Raw genomic sequence first — 24,409 nt, 5'->3', positions numbered from 1 at the left:
ATGACAAGACAGGGAAGTCACATGGTCAACCGGAGGTCATGCTGCATACTTTTAGCAAGGCACTGAACTGTCGGAGAACGAGAGCGGGGGGGAGCATTCGGGCGAGTGACTCAGGGAGGCCAGAAACTTTGTTCAACTTCCTTAGCAGCATGTTTCCACGAGATAAGATAAGTTTTGAAAATTAACATTTTTTTCTCAAAAAATACATATCATTCCTTATCTTGATCACATATTATTTATTTGAATCCATCAGTTAGTGGTGGGTAGCCAAAATTTGAATTCATGTTGTATTCATATAACCTCAGGGGAACTTCCAATTTTTCATTAATTAACCACCAAATTGAAAAAAAAGACAAGTAGATGAGATGGAGTAAAGGTAAAACTGGAAAATACAAACCTTAAATTTGGAAAAAAATTCAGAATTTAGTTTGGTTGGCTTGGATTATATAAAAAAAAACCCATTTCCCCTTGTCATCCCGTTGGGCGAAAATGGAGAGAGTGACTAGCCACCAGCTTGGTCATGTGCAGGAAGAGAGTGCATTTGGGGAATACAAAAGTTTATATCACATCTGCTGGAAAATGAGAGAAAAGCAATTATCAATTACAAAAAAATACCATCCACACAAGCAAAAATGACAAATGAGAACTGCATATGAATCACTTGATATACAATGTACATCTAGTCTGCAATCTTTCACGTACTCTTTCAGATGCATAGGACAGAGTGCACAAATTACATTTGTGCATGTTCTTGTCTTTAACCACGGTCTTCTGAGCCTCTGTATCAGACATCATGCCCTGCAACAAAGTAATGTTCTGTGTTAATATATACAATGTATAATGTGTATGATATACAAACTCAGAAAACACTCAGAATCCAAACTTCGCCTTTAACAAACTGCCACCTTCTTTGTTACTATAGTCTGTTTGGTTCAAAAGCAGACCGATGAATTGCAATCTAAAACTAATAAACATATAATACTCAATGAAAGGCTGGACATAATCAAAACATCAGACCAACTCTGTGATTTTTTTGTGCAGAATTTATGTCCTAATAATTAAAAAGTTCTCCAACAAACTATCATTAAATTACTGACACAGTTCACTATTTGTTATGAGGGAGGAGTGCAAAGAGAGGAACAGCCAGGTGTGCGACAAAGGATGGAGACGGCACAGCACAGATAAATGACTCAATAACTTTGTCGGCACTTGTGCACGTGCCTTTATGCGTACACCTGGCTGTGCCTTTCTTTGCACTCCTCCCTCGTGAATAAAAATAGTGAACTGTGTCAGTAATTTAAAGGTCACATGCAACGTAAAAACACAACTTTGCAGATTCTGATACCTTCGGTATGGACTTACTGGAAACAAAGCGCCAAATATGCAAATTCAACTTATAAAATTAAAAAATAACGCGATGAAAAAAACCGCGCGAATCGGAGTTCAAACTTTTCACTAATTTTCCCGACTTTTCTGGGGAAAACGGGTTTCAACAGCTGGCTGGCGCTCATAGCACGCGGGTGCAGTGAAATAGGTTCGCGCGAGCTTGGAAGCCGGGTTGTCGGGTGAATACTCGGTGAAGGCTTTTTCTAATGTTTTGTTGATATCTCACAGGCAAGTGCTTTTTATATGATATGACAGTAAATTAACTGTTTATATAATTTCATTTGTCTATTTCACCACACGCTCTCTTCTTACCGAGTCACTTTCTCAGTTCGATACTTAAAAGCAATGTTATTATTTAGCTGTACAGAATTTCTAACTGTGATATAGATATGTCGTTGTCACAGACAAAACTCAATGTCTTGTTTTATTGACACCTGTGTGTCTGCCTGCCTGTCTGAATATTCAATACACAGCTGCTATCACTGACCACATGCAATTTGAACTTAACACCAATCAGGCTATACACCATAAACAAAATGCATTGATTTATGGCCCGAAGTTCGGTCTGTCACATTATGTAATTACACAGACAGGCAGGTGTGATACTTGAACAGATGACATGTTATGATGTCTGTTGATTGCAAAATGTTATACACAAAAATGAGCCTGTATTTACAAAACCCAACATCTCTATATATACACACACAATGAGCCGTGAGGGAAACGGCAAATGAACCAGCCGTTACACTTGAGTGCACACCCACCCGCTCTGACTGGGTTCGGGTATCCCGCTGCTTCGTTTCTTGGGAAGTAAACCGCTGGTACACAATTTTGCACTTTTGATTTTGCGATTGTAATGCTTATAATTTTGTTTATATGTTTTTCATTACCAGCAATGTATATTATATGTCATGAATAAGTGATAATTGTGTTTTAATTATGTTTGATTTTTGGTTGCATGTGACCTTTAATGATATGTTTTTAAGGATTTTGGAGCATTTTCTTGAATATCTATTATTCCATCCAAATTCAAGAATAAAAACAACTTGTAATTTGTTTCTGTCCCGCCATGTTTACATACACGGGTGCAATTCTGAACAATCAAATATAACCGAGATGATTTGCTGCGGTACGCGGTTTCCTTAGCAACCGGGATTTCAAACACAGGACAAGGGAAACCCTAATGTGTCGCTATCACGTAAATTCAAATATGGGACACTGCTTGATATCGCATTGATAAGTTTCAGATAAATACGTCTGTAAATGATTCTAAGACTGTACACCATTGTACGTATCTGCTACGATTTCTAAATGATTTCCTATCGTATCGTGCATATTTTTTATCCGTACATAAGCCGATATGGTCCTTATCTGGAGCCCTGTGATAGTGATGGTAGATACTAACAATTTAACATGATTTAACAAATCTAATATACCGTAAAACAACACTTCAAATATTGTAAACATTTCAAATATAAAAAAATGAAAAATAAATACAAAAGCTTTTTAGAAAAAATCAACACAAGTGTCCCACCAAACACATGCTCAATACAAACTGCAGATTCGATCTAAAAGTATTGCATAACCTGACAATGTTGATCCCAGGTATCTGTGACTTACATAAATTCCTAAACACAGCTGGGATTTAAGCATCAAATGACAAATTGTCTTTGTAACTAACAGTAGATGGTTTAAATGAAAAGTTAATTAAAGCAGGTGTGAATCAAATGAGCTTCGAAAACTGTATTTGTTTGAAATGTAATCAAACCAAAATTTAGATTTTATGCTGTGTATCAATTTATCTTATGCTGAGAAATTGTGTATTTGTTGCATTCATTGCCACACATCCTTTAAGAATATGCATGAGACGAGTACAACAAGAAGGGCAAGGCCGAAAAACAGAGAAATGTGCTTGGTTTTTTTATGCATATTAAAACATGGAACATTGGACATAGAAGGGTCCGTTCTTAAAACCATTCTTTTCCATTTTTTTCTGAATAGAAAAGCTGGCTTATTTTTTTTTATTTGTTACAATGAATTGTTGCAGTGGCCATTTATATTTTATAAGATCAAACATTTATTGTGCTGTAGCAAGGGACATGAATGTAGAACATGGTGCTCTAGGTGTTGTCAAATCCTGCAAGAAATAATTTTTGAACGTGACGAAGCACCTAATTTTCAAACCACTCCAACATACTGCATGTTTTTCAGCTGTTTATTTCAGATGAGCTCACACACTTAGATAAACATATGTCATTTAACTGTACTGAGAAAATATCCTAAAACAAAAGCCTTTCCCCTTAACATATTTATCTTCCATGTGTTCTCTGCAGAGAACCACTGATGTGGTCTTTTTCTTGAGTAAAACAGTATTGTCAAGCACCTCACAGTTAATATCATATCAACATAATTATGCAAAACATTATGTAAATCTAACCTAAAGCTTAATTAGGCCCATCTGTTTCTATTGTTTGAAAGCAAAAGAAAAGAGTGGTTGTGTGACAAGCTTACACCTGTGGATCAGTTACCAGGGAGAAAAGTTCTCAGCCTGAATAAGGTGGGTTGAGTCCATTTATGTCAGAGCAATAGTGTTTGTTTACTAACAAGACAAAAATCAGGTCAGGCATGTGATAGGTCTTAAGAAAAATAAGATCGCAGTAGCTTTCAGAGTGGGTATTAAAGATACAAACATCTTTCCCTGAACATCACAGTATTCACATTGAAAGAATGAAGAAGTTGATATCCATTAGTAAAGTCCAGGTCATTGTTGACACTGGTACTTCTAGTTTTGTACCAAGGTACATTTCAGTATACAAGTTAAAATAAGAATACACACCAGTTCCCTCCACATTGTACACTGAACTTAAAGGGAAACAACACTCCAACTTTGAAGATATTCAAATATGTATTTGCTTTTTCTGTGCATATTCAATATTTGACTATCACCTCGATTGGTTTGACTTGTGTTCAGGACTTCTCTTGACGCACTGTATGAAGCATCATCTACGGGTGGATATGAAACTGGTTATCATAACAAAAGCCATAAAATATGGGCTGCAACCAAACTGGCTTGTTACTATTGTTGATTAGTGTAGTCATGCTTACAGTCAACATATTACCCATCTCAACATGCTCAAAAACTACATTGTATCCGGTCGGTAAAGGAAAAGGTGATAACAAACTTGCTTTAAAAAAGAGGAAGTTAGAAATACATTAATAATAGACATGAATATCCTGCTAGGCATTTAAAGATTTTATAAGCAGAAATTATGATTTGCCTGTGTATTTTTTTATAAACTAAGTGGGACATAAATATAACCTACACGAACATTTTGTCCCAATTTACCCATGATTTGATATATGTAAAACAATAATCACCAAAAGTGTAGCACTTTCCTTGAACTGCTTGCTATTGCCAGATATTTTTATGTGTGCAACACATCAACCAGTCACCATTGAGGCCTCCCATTTTCTTTTTCTGTATGTGAATGAAACTGAATTGCAAATGTCACTATTGCAACCTAAAAACGATGTACGTATCCTAATATTCAGCAGTTAGATTGTTTGAGAGATGTATCCATAAATAACAACAAAAAGGTGAGGTGAGGTGAAATTGGGTTTAACTTCGTGCTTGAGAATATTTGGCTCATATGACGACGTGCATGTGTGTGTATGTGTATGTGCGGCTGCTTGTACTAGCCCAGACTGAAGCTGGGTTTATAGTGCTAGCCCACTAAGATACCATGCCGCAGTGAAGCATGAATACCCCACTCAGACACATTATACTGACTCCGAGCCGACCAGTCCTTGTTGTACCCATTCATGCCGAGCGCCAGACAGGAACCAACAAGTACCATATTTTAACGTCTTTTGCACGCTCTGCGGGCAGACCCTCTAACCACTACACCACGGGGTGGTCAACAACAAAAAGGAGTGAGTGAGTTAAAATAATCTAATATTTCCAAATAAACATAGTGTTTCACTATATCATACCTCATCAGCTGATCAAAAAATGCTTTTTTCAGGTGTTTCACAAAGGTGAGCATCTCCATGGTCAGCTGAGATAGCGCATGTGACAAAATTGATATGTTCATCTTGTCCACGGTTGAGTTTGACAACAATCAACATATTATTGGGTATTCCTTTGAACAGAGCATGCAGTTTTTACACAGGCAGTTAATCCTTTGATCAATGTCTTTTTGGGAACAAGTCCAAAGGGCTTAAGGACAAAAGGGCCAAAACTAGATAAGTCAAATGGCCAAGGGAAAGCCAAAAGGGCCCTTCTATCAAAAGGGCCAAACTTTTAGAAAATAGTAAGATTAGAAGAAATTCATTACATGTTGTTGCAGTAACCTCTGGTAATCAATATTCGCACACCTAACACGTTTCGGCACAATATACGGAATTTACAAGGTACATGAAAATCAACAATTATACAAACCTTCATCAATATAAAATGTTTATAAAAACATAAGTTTCAGCCTTTGACACATCGCTATCGTAGCGGGACGAAGCCATCATCCACACCACAGTATCTAGGTCAGTTGCGCGCAACATCATCAATATTCGTGATAGCTAAAATCCGGACAAACAGTATGGTGAATAGTTTACGCCAAAAGCTGATACTGATGTAATATTGAAGTTCATGTCTCACATTGCTGATAAGAAGGTTTTTGTCAGGAAACGTTCCGAATTTTTCTAATTTTGTCTATTTTTATAAAAAAAGATTCACTTAAACAAGTAAAAATTCGAGTAATCTTGAATGAAAATTAAAAAAATATTCTACATTACTTTGGAGACTTTTACTGACAGTCTCTGATGGGATAGCATCTTCTATTATTCCCACCTCTTTTAACGTGCAACTATATTATCCAATCAGAGACTCGCATTACTATTCGGTGCGGGTCTGTAGCCTGAGATTTGTTTACTTCCGGGCATATGTCCTGACTTCGTCCGAGAATGGATGGCAAAATTATTGAAAGCTTTAAATGGGAATAAAATCATCAGGTTTGTGATACGCAAGGTACTTTACAGAGGTCAACTGAGTATAAATTGTGCAGTTTATTCAACGGTCAAAGCAATGGAAGTGTTTGTCAGAACGAAACTGAGCCGAGCCGCCATTTTGTTTCGATTTACTGACACACCTTTCTCATATATAGGTCATGCTTATAAATATTTCAGAGCCGGGCGCCTATGGAATTTACATTACGCCTAGTTCATATGAATAAACTCGTATTCCAGCCAAGGCCTACATCGAGTTTATAAGGCGAGTGCATTTTCTTTGACGCACTTTTCCGCAAGAAATTTGAGCGGAACAGTTTTAGGCAAAAACAAGAATGAAAACTCAACCTATCGACTTATGCATGTGTATGCATTACTAAAACAAACAATCGTCTTCAAAACAAGACACTTACCTCCACTAAAATCGACTCACTTTATTACTAAATGACCTGAAACATAAAGACCCCCACCAACTTTCCACCATTTGTCGACCATTTTGGTTATGGTAATTAGCAGTTGTATCAAAAAAAGGAATCGTATTAAACGGACCGTGATTACATGACGCTCTGAAGTCGGAGGAAGGGGGACGAACTTTTAGCAGTTTCTATTTGTTCCTAAATACGTTTTAATGCGTTTCCACTTTTTATTCAACTGCTAATTACCATAACAGTATGGCCGACAAATGGTGGAAATAGCGACCGCAGCCGCCGCTAGGGGCGTTAGTGTCGTATTTTTTGGGTCACGGACAGGCCGACGTTTAAGGTCCAAGTACGCATATTTTGACAAAATGTATGCGATTTTTTTTTATGGTGTCGCGTCGTACACATGTTCAAGTGCGCGTATTTCGCAAAACTAGCATCTGACCACGACAGATGAAGAAACGACGGTAAGTTGAACTTTGCTCTTTTTTAAATGTATGCCAAATATTGTAAAAATATCTATTTTCTTAAAGTATGGGCAAATACGCTTAATATAATCATTAATTTACATGCACAAAAAGTTTGGTATTTTTAGGAAGCATATAACTTACTGAAATGAGACCTTAAACTTTTCTTGTGTCATTGCCACGAATCGCGTACCTTGGTCATTTAGAGTTATCTGCCCTTGACATGAAGCAGGTAAAGTCGACGCAGATATTCAGCTATTTTTTCACAGTGAAAGTTTTTATAAATAACGTCTTTGTTTATCACGTTTCCTGGATTCTCCTGATCATAGAACATTTTTATTGTTGTGGTAATCGTATTTGAGCAAGAACAGGAAGTTGTCACTCTTTTTTGTGTTTACAAATTGCAATTTAGTAACCATGGTAACCTGAGTATGATTTTTTTCAAACTATATGCATGTAAACAATCCCCGTGTCTTAGCAAAGACAAGGCTCATTACATGTTCATTTTAGTGTGTTGAAATAGTGGTAACACTTGTGTGTATAATAATGTGTTTTTACTGTGTTCACTTAAAGCTGACTTTTATATTTATTGAAAACCAGATTGAATGTATGATCATGATGATGGAAGGATCATTAATAAATTGTGAAATGTTATGTATTGCATAGAGGTTTAGTATTTAAACCCAGATTTATCTACAAAAAAAATAATTAAAGTGTTTTTAATAAATGGTTACTGCATGTATGAAAATTTCATTTTTATATACAAACAAAAACTGAACAAAAATTAAGTGATAGCCATTTATTGTAGGGTAATGGGGTGGGGGCATGTATGTTTAATGTCAGATGACAATTGAATCTTTTAAGAGTTAATCTTCTCTTATGTGCTTTAGGTTTTTTCTGAACTGTCAAGTGTTTGGCTGCTAAGAATGCACATATATTATTGTATTATATTACATACATATGTTATATATTGTATTGAAATCGTTGTGTTTTAGAGATTCCTGCTACAAGGGTTGAAGAATGCCTCATCTCGAAGAAAATACTGTGGAAGATAAATATGAAAACTTGTTATGACTGTCTATGATAACATGTCAATAACCTATTCACAATTAATGCTGGGAATTGGTTAAATCTCATAATTGATGATTGATTCATTACAACCGATCAATCATCGAAAATAACTGGTTTTTGTCATTTATCAAATCTTCCTGACTGTGTGCTTTAATGTTTTAATGCACAAAAAATCTAGAAAAAAACATGTAGTTCTTTGGGTTTATTTTGTACATTGCACAGAATTCAATCATGATGAGGAACAAACTTGTAGTGCTTATGAAATGAAACAGACGAAACCAACCTTGTGAAAAAAATTGTTAATGCAAACAAGTGTTCCAGAATTGTTTGTGTTCGCTTATGAGAAAACATGATCAATTGCTTGGTTGCTTAGTCATTGCAACCAATCTTTCATTATTTCAATTAATCGGACCACCACAATTCCCAATCGTAAAAAGATACATTTAAAAGCTCCATTATGGTGTTGTAAAATGCATATATCTAGTAGAGAAAATGAAGAATCTTTTAGAATCGGTGTCTTTTCTCTCTCTCTCTCAATTTATTACATATAATATGCAACACATGATGAATGTGGCAACTGCTGAAAGTATGTAATACGACTCCTCTCCACGTGGAGTCGTAGTGGATTGTAAAATCGTGGTACCTACGACATGGTAAAATATTTTTACAAAGAATTGCTATGACTGTTTATGATAACATGTATTACAAAGTGTAGCTAGATACTGGAAACACATGGGTTTGAAGAACAGTGCAAATGACACAATGCATCAAGATAAAATCCATTTGAGCTGTTTCAAACTCTGAAACGTATTTGTCCATATCATTTTCACAATGATTCTAAGCTGATGTCATGTGTATGTATTTGGTCTTAGCGGTGCTGATGTGATGGCAACTGTCTTGTCTATATGTTTTATTGTACACTCAAGTATTTTCTTCACGTATTTCTGAAACAGATGGGAAACATCCAGGACCAGTGCTGGAACTGAAAGATAGTTAGACAATGAAGTGACTGAAAAGAACGTTTTTATGTGTATGATCCTCTTTGTGTGAGGCTTCATTTCAAGTATACTCTGAACAGAAGTGTCAAATCATGTAATATATTTGGATTATGGACAACTTTCAACAATTATATGAACTATTTACTGGATTCAAGACAGAACTGCAACTTGAATATACAACAAGCAATCATTATGGTTTTTGAATATTTTAAATATTTGCTCAGATTTTTATTATCTTTAAAAATAATTTTCAAGAATCAAATGAGTTTTTTATTAATATAATTTCATTTTGAAGTTTACACAATGGTAAAGAGGAATTTTGAGAAGTAGTTTTGGCCGAAAACCTTAGTAAAAGCAACATGATAAAAATTTTACTTTGGTTCTTGAATGCATGTAAATACACATGAACAGGATGAAGAAATTTTATTCTGAACTAAAAGTAACAACATTCAGTGATACTATATGCATAATTGCTTAGAAGAAAATATAATATGATAATAAACATGATTTTTTGACTTGATATTGTCTCTGTTTTTGTCTCACAACGATATTTCCATGCAAACACATACCAGTAGATAAAAAAATTATGAGTATTTTCAAAGGAAACTTTGGGGAAATATGCAACAACATCTACTCAACAGACTGGAACAGTTTTTTCCATGAAAACTTATATTTCCTTGGAGCAGTTGAGTGGCCAAAATTGTTTTTAAAAATGCAAAAATGGGTGACGTCAGCGGTTCTGCTTGGGGGACCTCTGTAGGCTAAAGCACATACATTTTTGTAAAAGAGACATCATTGCTTTACTTCTCAGTGGTTACTAGACCTAAAAAAAATAGGCAAAAAAATATCCCTTATATTTAAAAATTTGGTCTGCGGTCCCTAGTGGAAAGTAGGTGGGGTCTCTATGTTTCAGGTCATTTAAGTAAAAAAATGAGTCGTTTTTAGAGGAGGTTAATATTTCGTTTTAAAAATGAATGAAAGTTTTATCAATCCATGCACATGTATTAGTTGATAGGTTGAGTTTCTACCCTCGTTTATGCCTAACCCTGTTGTGCCTCTCTGCCTAGTGAAGTGCGTCAAAGAACTTGAATTCGCCGGCTAGACATCGGTATAGTGCAAAGTCGTCTAGGTATATGCTGGACTACATTACGCCAGGATAGTTCTAATCCTAAACATCTCCGAGTGTCTCAGTGTTGTTTATTTAAAACATCTCAGAGTGGTTAAGTGTTTATTATGAGTATAGTCAAACATACAACAGTTAATGAGGGTGGTGGGGTAGCCTAGTGGTTAAAGCGGTCGCTCATCAATGCTGACGACCCGGGTTTGGTCGAACCCGGTTCACAGCCCATTTCTGGTGCCCCCGATGTGATATTGCTGGAATTGCCTAAAGCGGCGTAAAACCAAACTTGCTCGCTTGTGTAATGATTATAAGAGGTTTTAACAGAGACACTCGTGATAATTACACCTAGCCGGTAACAAATTACCACTTAAGAGTCGCGGGCACCTGTCAAATATTCGAGCACTTGTCTGCGCATGTTTGGAGCGAAAGTGACAGTGTCAGGATCGGGGAACACAGACAAATGAGACAAATAACTATAACAATAAATGGAATCACAATAAAATGAACAACCTTATCTTTGAAAATGTGTGTCCTCTGCAGCAATACATGTGCAAAAGTTAAATATGCACTCTTAAGAAAAGTTAATAGAAATCGCTGTTAGCGTATTTCAGAATCGGATGTAAGCCGCCATCTTTGTGCGCTTCGCAGTATGGGAAATGTGACTTTTGTGTAAAATTTGAAAAAGAAAATAGTTTTTCGATGAGAACTAGTGCTATTATTTCATCAAACAAAAATGTGTGCGTGATATATCCCATTTTATACATAGATCATTTTACGAGAACTCACGTGACGTCATATGGACGGCCATATTGTGCGATTTGTCATATATCAGTGAGAATTTGTGATTTCTTTGCTCGGTGAGTGAAAATACACCCAAATACCTGCTAACAAACCTAGACGAATAGCAGAGTGATATAAATCGTGTATTTTCTATGTTACCATGTCATCACATTCCTCCTATTTTACTGCAATTGAAATAACACACATTATCCGATTTGTTTATGTTTTCTTCTATCAAGCGAATATGTCAGATCATCAAGTGAAATTGTCAAGTAACAGTTGTTTTCTTAAATCACAATTTGTTCCACAACTGCATTTTTCAGACTGATTTGATGGCGCAACTAGAGTAAGAAGAGCTTTATCGGCTGAAAGACTTTGGTTGCAACACGGTAAAATGTGCAGACGACGTGAGCTAAATATAGGCCTAGTTGGAACGCATGGTTGATTGGGATTTGGATTTGGGGGCGTTGATTTAATTCTTGTAGGCACTCTCTTCACTCATGAAGTGTACAAATTATGAAATAGTTGCATGGTTTGTTTTACAAATCATGTTATTCAACTGTGTAGAATTTTGTGTGTGATGACATTATCAAGTTGAAAGTTATGTCCTTAACCCTAAAACGGAGTCTTTAGTTTAATAAATAGATAGCAAAAACAACATTTATGTTTTGTAAGGCTGAATATTGCACGTATCAGGTTTATGCCATGTATGCACTTTGTAAACAGACATTCATAGTAGCTGAAAATATGTTCTTTGCCTTGCCATATTACTGTCTTGTCCAGGCTTAAAGGAACACATTTCAAACAGCAAATTCATCTACTCAGTCTCGTGATAATTTCATTTCCTGGAATCGCCCTTCACTCTCTGAAGACCCACAAAAGTGAAGCATTTGTTTTCTAGTTCTGATATCTGTATTGTTGTTCTTTGTTATTTCTCTGATGATATTTATTGTTTGTAGAGTGGCACTAGTCTTTATCTCACGTATCAAGATTTAGGCGTGTGTTCACTCCGTTTCATTGTTTGATTGAAATAAATATGAATTTCAAGAGATCCTTATCATAAGCCTTATGTGATGATGTCTTTAAAAATGTTACAGAGCAAACCTCAAGAATCTAAATCCTCCATTTACTGATTATAGATATTGTCATAGGAACAACCTTTTAATTCAATTCTACTGGTAGGGCTGCCTGAACAATTGTTAATTTGTTGATGACGCTAATAGGACTGGAAGGACATCTTTCTTAACTGAAAGATACATTTTTTACAATGACATATGGGTTGGTGGGGTAGCCTAGTGGGTAAAGCGTTCGCACGTCATGCCAAAGTCCCAGGTTCAATTCCCCACATGGGTACTTTGTGTGAAGCCCATTTCTGTTGTTTCCTGCCGTGATATTACTGGAATATTGCTAAAAGCAGCGTAAAACCCAAGTCACTCACTCTGTACAATGACAGATGGTGCTTACATTTGAAAATAAGGAACTGTCTTTTGAAAAATTGTAGAAACAGTAAGCATAGTTCCATTTCAATTTCACTGAAATTTGATTTAATGAGATTTAAAAGTTACTCATGAAATATTCAGTTCATCCTTCGTGTAAAGTATTGTAATCATGGCACAAAATAGTATACCTCACCATGTATCTTTAAACATGTTACCAGCAGTAGTATACTGGGACTCTCTATTATCGCGCCACATGAAAACATTGGCAAAGCGGAAATACCACGCCCTGCATCGGCTGTTTACATTTGCGAATCATGTAAAAAAAAAAGTTCGTCTCTCTTGAAAAAGTCATTTATTTTAATTGGAGTGTCATGTCTAATTGTTGAAAAGTTAAAGCATTCATCTTTGCAGTAACTTCTGGAATATTTTGAAACTAGTATGACCCCTACCGCCATTGCATCTTGCACGAATCAAAACTTACTTCGTCAAAAGTAATCCTGCGACGGCTATGAGGTTACTTGCATATTTTCTGTCCTAAATCGATATCAGGAAGTGACGTATTGTACAACAGATGTTTGAACTTAGTTGAATCTTGTTCTATTCAGCCTGTTCGTTCCATCCAACAGGGGGTGTACGTTATCCACTTCTCCTCAAAAACTACTTTATGGAATTCATTTAGATTACACATGTGCTTTATAGGGACTCTAAAGGCATGCATCTCATATTTTGATTTTGTATTGTATTTATTTTTCCAATTATAATGCCGTTTGAACTTACGTAAGTTTTGTTGAATTTCTCTCTGAATATAGTGTTATAGGGGATGAAGTCTATCCACTTCTCCACAAAAGCTGCTAAACAGAATTGATTGAGCTTCTATGTGTGTTTCATTGGAACTCTAAAGGTATGCATCTCATACCTTGTTCATCCAATTTCTAATTTTGTTACTTCTACAGATGTTTGAACTTAGTTGAATTTGGTTCTATTCATCCTGTTCGTCCCATACAACAGGGGGTGTACTTTATCCAATTCTCCTCAAAAACCACTGCACAAAACTCATTTAGCTTACATATGTCTTTTATAGAGACTCTAAAGGTGTGCATCCCATATTTTGTTTTTGTATTTTATATTTGTTTGTATGTTTAGAGACATTTGAACTTAGATAAATGTTGTTTAATTTCTCTCTGATGATAGTGAAATAGGGGATTAAGTCTATCCACGTCTCCACAAAATCTGCTAAACAGAATTGATTAAGCTTATACGTGTGTTTCATTGGGACTCTGAAGGTGTGCATCTCATAGTTGAATAGATGTTTAATGAACTTGTTTGTGAATTTTGTTCAATTATTGATCTTTATATGATAATAGGTTTTCAGGGCTCCAGATAATTTTTCAACATCAGGAGTACATACTCCTTCTTGTTTCAATATAGGAGTACTGGAAAAACTTAAGAGTACATTTAGAGTACTGAATGGAATTTAATGGCGGATCAGTAATCTTGTGTTTCGTTTCATATATGCACCACAACATTGCTACTCTTGTGTAAACAGATCAATAAACAATAAAACAATACTTTTTCAGATAAATACGTCTGTAATAAATCTAAGACCGTACAGCACTGCTGTGGTGCGTATGTGCTACGTTTTCTAAATTATTTCCTACCGTATCGTGCATATTTTCTATCCGTACATACGCCGATACGGCGGGGGACACCAGAAATGGGCTTCACACATTGTGCCCATGTGGGGACTCGAACCCGTTTCTTCGGCGTGACGAGCCAACGCTTTAACCATTAGGCTACCCCACCGCCCCTCCTCACAACGAGCATGCAGTGTTTTGAAAGCATGGATGATTCCTGCATCCATCGGCTGAATGTGTGCAGTCGTGTTGGGCGGCAGGAAGTGCAATCTGACATGTGTCAACTTCACATTGGGGGTGGGGCTAGATGCATTGTCCATCAGTAATATAACACGCCTACCTCTCAATCTCATCTGTCTGTCAAATGCTAGCAACCAATCACAAAACATTTCTGATGTCATCCACGCTTTCACATTGTTCCTGTACCTACACTTCGGGATAAAAGTCACTACCAAAACAACGGGGACATCTAGCCTAGTTTATCAGCATAATTATAGCGACCCACAAATTTACACGCCTCAAAAGCAACTCAGATTAACTCATTGTCATCTTGCTAATTACAGGTAGTTAATCCTTTCACGCTTCAAAGACTTCCAACTTCTTTTATGTTAGAACACACAAGGCCACTTGGTAAAATGCGTGTGTAAACATACTGACAGGTGCTCAGCCATCCGGATATACGAGAGAAAAATGCATATACTTTTGCGTTAAAACGACTGTCCGGTTATGGAAACCGGATTTCTGGATAAGTGACTTATTTTACAATGTTGTGAATTTGTTTTAAGGAATTTTCGTTCGGAAGGCAAGTTTTCCGGATATCTGAAGTTCGGATAAATGGGGCACGACTGTATAAAGTTAGATTTGAAAGCATATTTTTGATACTGCATATGTGAATATGTCTCTTCTCAGCAATGATGATGTGATTTTGTATTCTATTTTCATGTGGAGTACCAAACCAAATCATGTATTTTGATAATATCAATGGATGAGGATAGAAGTTAAGCTAGATTTGTAGGTTTATCCAAAAGGTTTGTGTCTCCTGACATTCCCAGTACACATGTCACACACTCTCATTTACATCATTGCAAAAACAACACACTCTGTTGTCAACTTCTTTTTTTTGATGAATTCCTTTTTGTATAAATAATACCTTGTAGAAATTTTTATTGAAAGTCTATAAGCTTTGTATCTTGTAATCCCTTTCTATATACTGTAAATATATTTTTCCAATCAAAGTCAGTTTCAAGAAATAAAAACTGCCATTTATTACAAACGTTTGGGTATTTATCGTTGCAAATTAGTTTATCATAAAAAATCCTGCAGCCTTTTGACGTTTTTAGTAAATTTATCCGGCTTTGGTTAACATTCAAATTCCTGACTGGGATAGAGTGACAGTGCTTGAAAGTATGTTTCCAAGATTTAGGTAATGTGTTCAGTAAATATCTAAAATCTAAAAAAGTACCTTTGATATGATAATTTTCTTTTAAAAATCTATTGATAGTAATCCTTTATCATCACATATATCCCTAATATTTGTAATCCCTTTCTCCGCCCAATTCTTTATGAAATGTGTAGAGTTTATGAAGTTGTGATTGAACCATAGTGGTTGGGATAGAATTTCATTAATGTCTTTTGGGTCAACATTGTGTTGTTTGTGAAATAGTTTCCATGCTTTCAGCACATCATGCCAAAAAGGGTTTTCATTCTCAATAAAAGTTTTAGAATTTGCTCCAAGATTAAATATATCTTTGAAAGGTATATAGCATGGATTATTATTTTTTTCACATTTTTAAAATAAAGTCTCAATGTTGATAATTTCAAATAAATCTATTTGTATCAATCATTCTCAATCCTCCTTCTTCATATCTATTTTGTATTACACTCCTCTTTATTTTATCATTTTTATCATTCCAAATGAATTTAAAAAATAGTTTAAAATGTCTTTTTCTCCAAGATGCTAAGAGTCTATTAATTTCTTCCAGTCTCTGGTGTTGATTACCCATAGTTTTTCAAGATCTGGTGTACATTTAATACCTAGTACATCAAATTCATCAGTTACCCATTCAATATTCAGGTCATTACATATTTTATCAGTATATTTAGCTTTTGATCCAATCCAGATAGCTTTTGATTTATCTAAATTGATTTTCAAACCTTACATTTTATAAAATACATTATGTCAATAGCAAGATACAAACTCTCTTCGGTTCCATCAAGAAATAGTTCAGTATCATCAGCGTATTGATCCAGTTTATATTCCTTATTGATGACAATACCTTTAATGTTTTCATTGTTTCTTATCATACAACCAGGAATCTCAGCTACAAAAAGAAAAATGTAAGGGGAAAGTGGGTCTCCCTGTCTACATCCTCATTTGTTAGGCAAAACATTCAGAGAGATTACCATGTTGGATGACACAAGATGTTGTGTTGTTTCAAAAGTCAATATATTTATCTATCTTATCATTTCAGGACCAAATTAAAATTCATGTAAAACTAGGTTGATAAAATCATTAGAAACAGTGTCAAATGCCTTTTACAAATCAATCAGAATTAGCAAACCAGAAATGTTTTGTTTCTTTATTTCGAGCATTATGTCATATAGCAGTCTTGTATTTTCACTAATAGTCCTACCTGGTATAAAACCAGTTTATTACAGTGAATAAGTTCATCTAAAGTAGCTTTTAATCAATGTGCAATACAGTAGCTGATAATTTTATAAATAGCATTGAGTAAAGTGATAGGCCTACAGTTTTTAAGTAACGTTCTGTTTTTATTGGATTTTGGAATACAGGTGATGACACCCCTATATCCCATCTTAATGTCATTTACAAACTTGCTTCATCTTGTATTGCTGAAAGACTGAAAGATTCTTCCTTTTCTCATTAATGAGGATCAAACTGTTTTTGTTGCCAACAGATACATTAGGGACAATAAAAAAAAAATCTTATATTATACCCTCTTGTACACTCTTGGTCATGCATACAGAAATCCTGTTCTTTCTTCAAGTTTGGACCTAATATAAAAATATGGATAGAAATATTTTTTTATTAAAGATTAAAGATATTGAATCCTTCATGATTATTAATGGCATGGTATCTTTCAACATTTTAAGGGGTTGTAGGCAAGCTGACCCATTGTCTGAATACATTTTCATACTGTGTGTTGAAATTCTTGCAGGTTGGGTCAAATGTTTTTTTCAGTCCGGTGGTAAAAAGTGTTGGAAAACTAGCACATGATGAACAATCCGTTAATGTAATTAAAAGGTTTTCTGGTGATCTGTTGCCTGCCAGTGCCACATAAGCAGCATGAGGTACTGCACTAAATATGATCATGGGGAATGTGCACTTCATGATGATATTTATGTCCTGAAGGAAAATCAATACTTAGCTGAAATTTGACCATCAGCATTACTTTGATGTTGTATTTGATTTCTTTACATTTTCATTGGGCTCAGATTGTTTCCAGTATTCCCAGTGGGTATAAAACTGGCAATGACTAAATCGTTTCTGACAGAAATCAAGGAGTTCCAATTCAATTTTTCCATCTGTGAGATTTTTTAATGGTCATGTGTATTGTAGTAGTGTGGTGAGATGGAAGTAAGTATTAGATCTGAGCATTCATCTTATTTTGGAATTATTGTGTTTTTACAACCATTATGATCTTTTTAGACAGCATATTTATGAATCACATTAAGTTAATGTGGCCTTGTGATCTAAATGCAGAGGTGCTTCTCTTAGGCACGCAAGTATTACAAGGTCTGCATTACTGTGGTTTTGAATCCCAGATTTGATACTCTTAAAATTTAAAATGATGATAATCTTTTCAGGACCACGAGTCTACATCTAAGATCACTTTAAGAACTTCTAGACGTGCTATGATGTAATTGATTTCCTGTTCAAAACTATTTTAAATACCACTGACACAGTCAGGATTTGTTGTTAGAAGTGGTCTTCAGAAACCTACAATGGTCATGAGAGGCAACCAAGTGACTCTGTTAAAGGCATGTCCTTGAATCCCAGTGTGGATTGTTACAATATCAATCACTGCATTGTCTTGTCCAGACTCGATTATTAACAGGCCACTCCTATGATGCGGGAATGTTGCCAAGTGAAAAATAAGCATCAAAGTATAGCAAACTGATGAATGTTCTATTTGGTCAGTTTGTTATGCAACCTTTGTTGGACCTTTGTTTTTAATCATGTTTTTTTATGTTCATATTTTGTTTTGGAAAAAGTAAACATTCAGTGGGGTTTTGTGTATAATATATGAACTGTTCAACTTTGCTGATTATTGTCCCCTGCCGCAACGCGGAACATGGGACTATGTATTCAGCGGCGTACGTGCGTACGTCCTGATTCTTGTTAACGTGATATCTCATGAACTGTTGTACCCAATGTCTTCAAATTTGGTGACAGCCTACATTGGGGGATTACCCAGACACACCAGTTGATTTGGGTAACCTTGGCCTTATTTTCAAGGTCACCACACCACTTTGACCACTTTTCAAACTCTTGTTGACGCGATATCTCATGAACTGTTGTACCCAATGTCTTCAAATTTGGTGACAGCCTACATTAGGGGATTACCCAGACACACCAGTTGATTTTGGTGACCTTGACCTTCTCTTCAAGGTCTCCATGACACTTTTCAAACTGTTGTTAACGTGATATCTCATGCACTGTTGTATCAAATGTCTTCAAATTTGGTGACGGCCTACATTGGGTAATTATGCACACACCAGTTGATTTGGGTGACCTTGACCTTATCTTCAAGGTCACCACAACCCTTTGACCACTTTTCAAACTTATTTAAACGCGATATCTCATAAAACATTGCACCCAGTGTCTTCAATTATGTCGACAGCCTACATTGGGTGATTATGCAGACACCAGTCATTTCAGACATCTTGTATGTGACCAAAAAATAAAAAGTAGTAAATATAGAAATTCCATTCTTAAGCGGCGGGGGACATTGCCATATCAGTGGCAAACACTTGTGATTTTAAATTTTTAAACTTATCCTATCTCACGGTATGAACTTTAAGTTCAACACTGAGTGGAACAATGGAAACTTTTCTCCCAAGGCCTCTCTTGTCCATTCACCCACGCACTCCATGCTACCCTCCTTATAAAAGACAGCTTCCTAGTTGTCAAGAAAAGAATGCAGCATGCCCCGCTATCAACCCACGTGACCACCTTTGAATCATCATTCTCATTCTTTTCGCAGCTGAGTGTGGACGTGGTTTACACTACTCATCGTCTCATCAACCATTCTAAGAAAATAAAATCATGGGAAAGACTGACCAGCCCAAGAAGAGGAAAAAATGTGCACAATGCAACAAGGTTTTCTCTTAGAGATTGTGTGGGACAATGTAAATGGGACAATCGATGTGATAAATGCAAACATCTTACCTTTGAGGCATTCGTTAAATACCCCAGGGCCTGCGCTCTACGTATAGCTGATCAAGCGAGATAGCATCGGTTGAAGGACCCAGCCCCGCCAAGATCAAGTGTCCCATTATCACTGCTCGACGGACACAGTCGCCTCACTACAACAAGGATTTTATGAGAGCTTCCTCTGATTCATATTTATCGGAAACTCTCTGAAAACTTCTTTCTTGGCTCTCAACCTTCCAGTCCGAGCCCTTCGTCATGATGACATCCCGCGTGGTGGTTGTTGAGCGTTCTGCCACCTCCCAGGCTACTTCCCAGCAGCGGGATCTTAGGGCTAGATCTCGTCGTGGTTCTTCTAGCAGCAAAAGGAATCAGACTAGTTCACTGAAAAGTTTGCAGGACCTGTGTGACACCCCTTTGGTCATTTCGCTGAATGCTTCCCATTCGGTGAATAGGAGTGTTGTCTCCAGTGCTCCGATGCCTCTATCATCCATTTCGCAAAAACCAACACTTTCATTGAACCACAGTTCACTGGATCGTATTTCGCCGGACCACACCTCTCTAGTCCGCCTTTCGCCGAACAAGCATTTGTTGAACCAGTTTTCACTGAAACAGCATTCCACGAATCAGCATTCAACGAACCGGTTTTCTTCGAACATGTTTTCTCCGAAACGGCATTCAATGAATCAGCATTTACCGAACCGGTTTTCTACAAATCAGCTTTCGCCAAAACGGCATTCTACAAATTAACATTCAACGAAACAGCATTCCACGAATCTGCATTCATCGAAGCGTCTTTCTACGAAATGTCTTTCACCAGATTGTATGTCTCTTGGTGATTCACCGAACTCTGTTGGCTCTCCTAGTCATTCTTCTTTGACGAGGAAACGTTCACCAAACCATTTGGATCAATCGCCTACTATTATTTGGATTTATTCACCTGCTTAGTCTCGTTCACCTTCCAGACGCCACTCTCCGAATCGAACAAGCGAAACGAACTACTTTGCCCACATTTATAAGGTCCATTTTACGCTCAAGGTCTTCTTATCGATCTTCAACCTCTCGTCATTATGGGACTTCCAGCTCAGCGTATTCAACATATCAACCTTGATCTCCTACCTGGTCGACTGCAGTCCATCATTCTAGATCCAAGGATCAATGTTCACCTTATATGGCCCCTCGTCGTTCTCGATCTCCTCAATGGGTATCCATGTGCACTTTCAACTGGGACATGTCCTTCCAGACATCAGTATGGCTCTTTGGATAGGAGATCTACTCATTGGTGCTCAGATTACAGGACTCCTCTTGCCATGACTTCTGAGTTGGCGCATGCCTCCTCATGTCTCTCTACTCGGATTCTACCAGAATCGTGGACCTCAGTGCAGGATTCGACACCTCCCCCAGACCTGGCTGCGATGTTGAGTGCTATCACCGCCGCTTGGAATCAGGCACAGTCTACTCAATCTACTAGGAGTGCACCTACCCCTACACTGTCTGTGGCGGCCTCCAGTGTTGCACATCAACCTGAACCCATGTCTCCTGCATGATCAGAGATATCTACCCCAGAGAGGAGTTTGGATTTTGTTGATGAACCCAAAGTACTAGCATGGATAGTGGAGAAACTCCATCTACCTATTTCAGGGAGCGCAGAGGACTTAGCTCATTCTTTCGCCATTAAACAACGGGATTAGGTGTCTATTACACTTACCCCACGACCTTGCGTTGCTCATATAGCCACGCCGTTGGATCATGCCTTTAAGGAGAATTAATTACGGCTCTTTTCACCAAGGTTCTCTTTGTCGGAGTCTCATTTCCACGGTTTCTAGTTTCTGGCCACTGCCCCATCGGTGGATGAAGATGTCCAAACCTCTTTTTGGAAAAAGGAACTGCTCGCCGTTTCTAGTCGAGGACAGAGAATTATCTCATATGGACACAGCTGTCCGTCGTTCCTTACCTTCGATTAACTGCATTATATTGGCTGTTGATGCAGTAGCATCATCAGTAGAGCATTTGTTCTCCGACCAGGATCCTTACATTAGGGGCTGTATGTCGATTATACTGGACCAATTTCAGATCATACTGGACCATCTGTCACATTTCTTTGGTTATCTTCTGGCAGTTTGGTGTTGTGGCCCTCTCAATTTGTCTGTGTGGGGTGACAGGTTTAAAGCTGAACTATTTTATCAACCATGGTCTTCAGAGTCACTATTTAATGGCATGATCAGGCATGTTTCGGCGAAGGTGGACAGGGAAACTCAATTTCAAGTTTCAGTGGAACAGAGACAGCTCCTCATTTCAGTCCATCCCATCCAGAACTTGATGTCTGCCTTATGTTCTTACTATCCCCCGCAACGCGTTTTGCGGGGGGTATTAAAATGGACTTCGTCCGTGCGTCTGTCCATCCGTCCGTCTTTTCCGGAGCAGAACTCTAAAACCGTTCAATATTTCTTCACCAAACTTGGCACATACATGGATCTGGTGGTGTACTGGTGCCTTTTGGTAGTTTTGGAATTCTGAATTAAATATTTTTGGCGTTTCCATGGCAACAAGTTCGACTTTGACTGAAATTAGTGGTAGTGCTCTTTTCCGGAGCAGAACTCTAAAACCGTTCACTATTTCATCACCAAACTTGGCACATAGATAGATCTGGTGGTGTACTTGTGCCTTTTGGTAGTTTTGGAATTCTGAATAAAATATTTTTGTCATTTCCATGGCAACAAGTTTGACTTAGACTGAAATTGGTGATAGTGCTCCTTTCTGGAGCAGAACTTTAAAAACCTTTCAATACTCTCCTTCCACTTTTCTATTAACACACCTAAATATCTGACATAATCATAACTCGTAAACATAATCATGAAGAGTATTTTGCCATTGCAGGGGATATTGATGACTTTGTCTTCTTGTTGCTCTTGGTTAGAACTACTTCACTTAGTCTTATGCTAAGACACAGAGATACTGCCACCCGGATGGTTGGATGGATCTGGAGCATGGTTCTGTATCACAATGTGGAAGGGTTCGACATTTAACACTTGCTGACTTCTACTTTTTGAAGCAATTAGTGTCATTCCCGAATTCCAGTGGTTTCCGTTCTGTTCCAGCTCTGAAGGTGCCAGGCTCATTCTTTGACGAACCTTATGTAAAGGAGTGAGGGTCAATTTGATGTTGACTGGAACTGGACATTAAAACTGTGAGCTTTCCGAGTTGTTCTTCTCTTTCACCTGCTCCTGGTTGGTGTCTGTGGGGTTCTTTTTGAAGCAGGGGCTGGCCCGATTACTTTGGAAAGACTTTAATTCATGGGGGTACCTTGTAAATTGTTGCAAGGCAAGGCCTTACTTGCCGTGAGTTGTGTCCTTTCGTTTGTCGGAGGTTGCGGCTGAACACCACATTCCTTTGGAGCACCCATCTCCCTGGGAGACGTTATGCTTAGTAAGCCAAGGAGTTCAGGAGAACTCATCACAAGCAGAGTTGCGCTAGTCGTAACAGGCCTCCCTTGTGCATCGCTATCTACGGTTGTTACCAATCTGCACAGTTCTTGCTGTTAGCACTGTCAAGACCTAGAGCCTCACGGTCCCGCCGTCCGACCGTGGGATAAGTGCATACCGTGAGAAGGTATAAATTTAAAAATTTGTAAATTTTATCTATATTAATATACTTATAACCTCCCTGCTGCGCCGATTATTTTGTGGCTCCAAGAACGAGAATGATGATTAAAAGGTGGTCACATAGGTAGATAGTGGGGCGTGCTGCATGCTTTTCTCGACATATAGGAAGCTGTCTTATAAGGAGGATAGCCTGGAGTGCTTGGGCGAATGGACAAGGGAGAGAAAAGTTTACATCGTACCACTCATTGTCGAAGCAAGAGAGAGAAGTGACTAAAACTAACATATTGTAAATTTTAACTATTTAAAAATATATAGTTAAAATTTACAATATGGTAGTTTTAGTCAACATGGTCAGATTGGTTTATGCCCAGAGTGGCCCTTCCCACACTGGCCCCCACGTTCACACCTTCTTAAAGAGTTGTCTCGGAGTGGACCCTGACTTTGGTTATTACGTAACTGAGATGCCACTCGGGGAATACACCAGTCAGATTGAAGATGATCTTATTTTACTATTAAGTATTAGAGGAACTGATTTGAATGAATAAACAAGCCAAATTGTTTAAACTTAGCCTTTCTCATGTTTTCAGGTTTTTATGCAATGCAGAAATGTGTACACAAACATAGTGGAAGCAGGAAAAATATATACTGTGTCCAAAGAAATACCAAATAATATTCTTTGTACTCAATTCTTGACAGGAAACATAAGGTCCTGAAATTATAAATAGCTACTGAAGTTTATGCCATTTCATTACTTTACAAGACCCCCCATATTTTGTCAGGACTCATGAATTTAGTAACTGGGGTTCATCTGGACCCATTAGTTTTGTAGGTAAACCCCTGGTTTTGCACTGTTCCTTGTTCTTCCAACCTTGGAGTGGAAACAACCAGAAGCTCGTGCAAAGCATGCATCTTGACGAAGCATGCGTCCAATCCAAACTAAAAATTGTTGCCTATGTGTGCAGACGATCCTTCATCTATTGGGATTTTGTTCCATCTTTTAGAAAATGTAGAAATAAGAACTTGTATAAAGAAAAAAGAACCATAACTAGAAGGGGAAAAAATATTTTTATAAGAAAAGATAAAGGTATAATAAAGAG

At 37.2% G+C, this 24,409-nt stretch overlaps 2 protein-coding genes across 3 annotated transcripts in view; one reads left to right on the top strand and one right to left on the bottom strand.

Moving 5' to 3' along the window:
• The window catches only part of LOC124286613 (zinc finger protein 106-like), a 31,190-nt gene extending 20,082 nt beyond the window's left edge, over positions 1-11,108 (bottom strand). The window contains exons 1-2 of one of the 2 annotated variants that reach the window (XM_046722995.1): positions 11,065-11,108; positions 703-799 (exon numbers count right to left, since the gene is read on the bottom strand). In XM_046722995.1, the coding sequence (XP_046578951.1) occupies positions 703-795 (93 nt within the window). In that variant the 5' untranslated portion in view covers positions 796-799; positions 11,065-11,108. Of the gene's footprint in view, positions 1-702; positions 800-10,972 lie in introns of both variants that reach the window. The other variant, XM_046722994.1, reaches the window with a different exon arrangement.
• A 145-nt stretch (positions 11,109-11,253) lies between these two features.
• Positions 11,254-24,409, top strand: part of LOC124286632 (synaptosomal-associated protein 25-like) — a 162,699-nt gene continuing 149,543 nt past the window's right edge. Inside the window, exon 1 of the mRNA XM_046723023.1 lies at positions 11,254-11,319. The gene's annotated coding sequence lies outside the window, so the exon portion shown is untranslated. The remainder of the gene's footprint in view (positions 11,320-24,409) is intronic.

This window comes from Haliotis rubra, unplaced genomic scaffold (assembly GCF_003918875.1).
Source record: "Haliotis rubra isolate DU_JTF1 unplaced genomic scaffold, ASM391887v1 Scf388, whole genome shotgun sequence".
Classification (NCBI taxonomy): domain Eukaryota; kingdom Metazoa; phylum Mollusca; class Gastropoda; order Lepetellida; family Haliotidae; genus Haliotis; species Haliotis rubra.
Note: the sequence above shows the minus strand (reverse complement) of the source record. Positions and strands in the feature narration are given on the sequence as shown.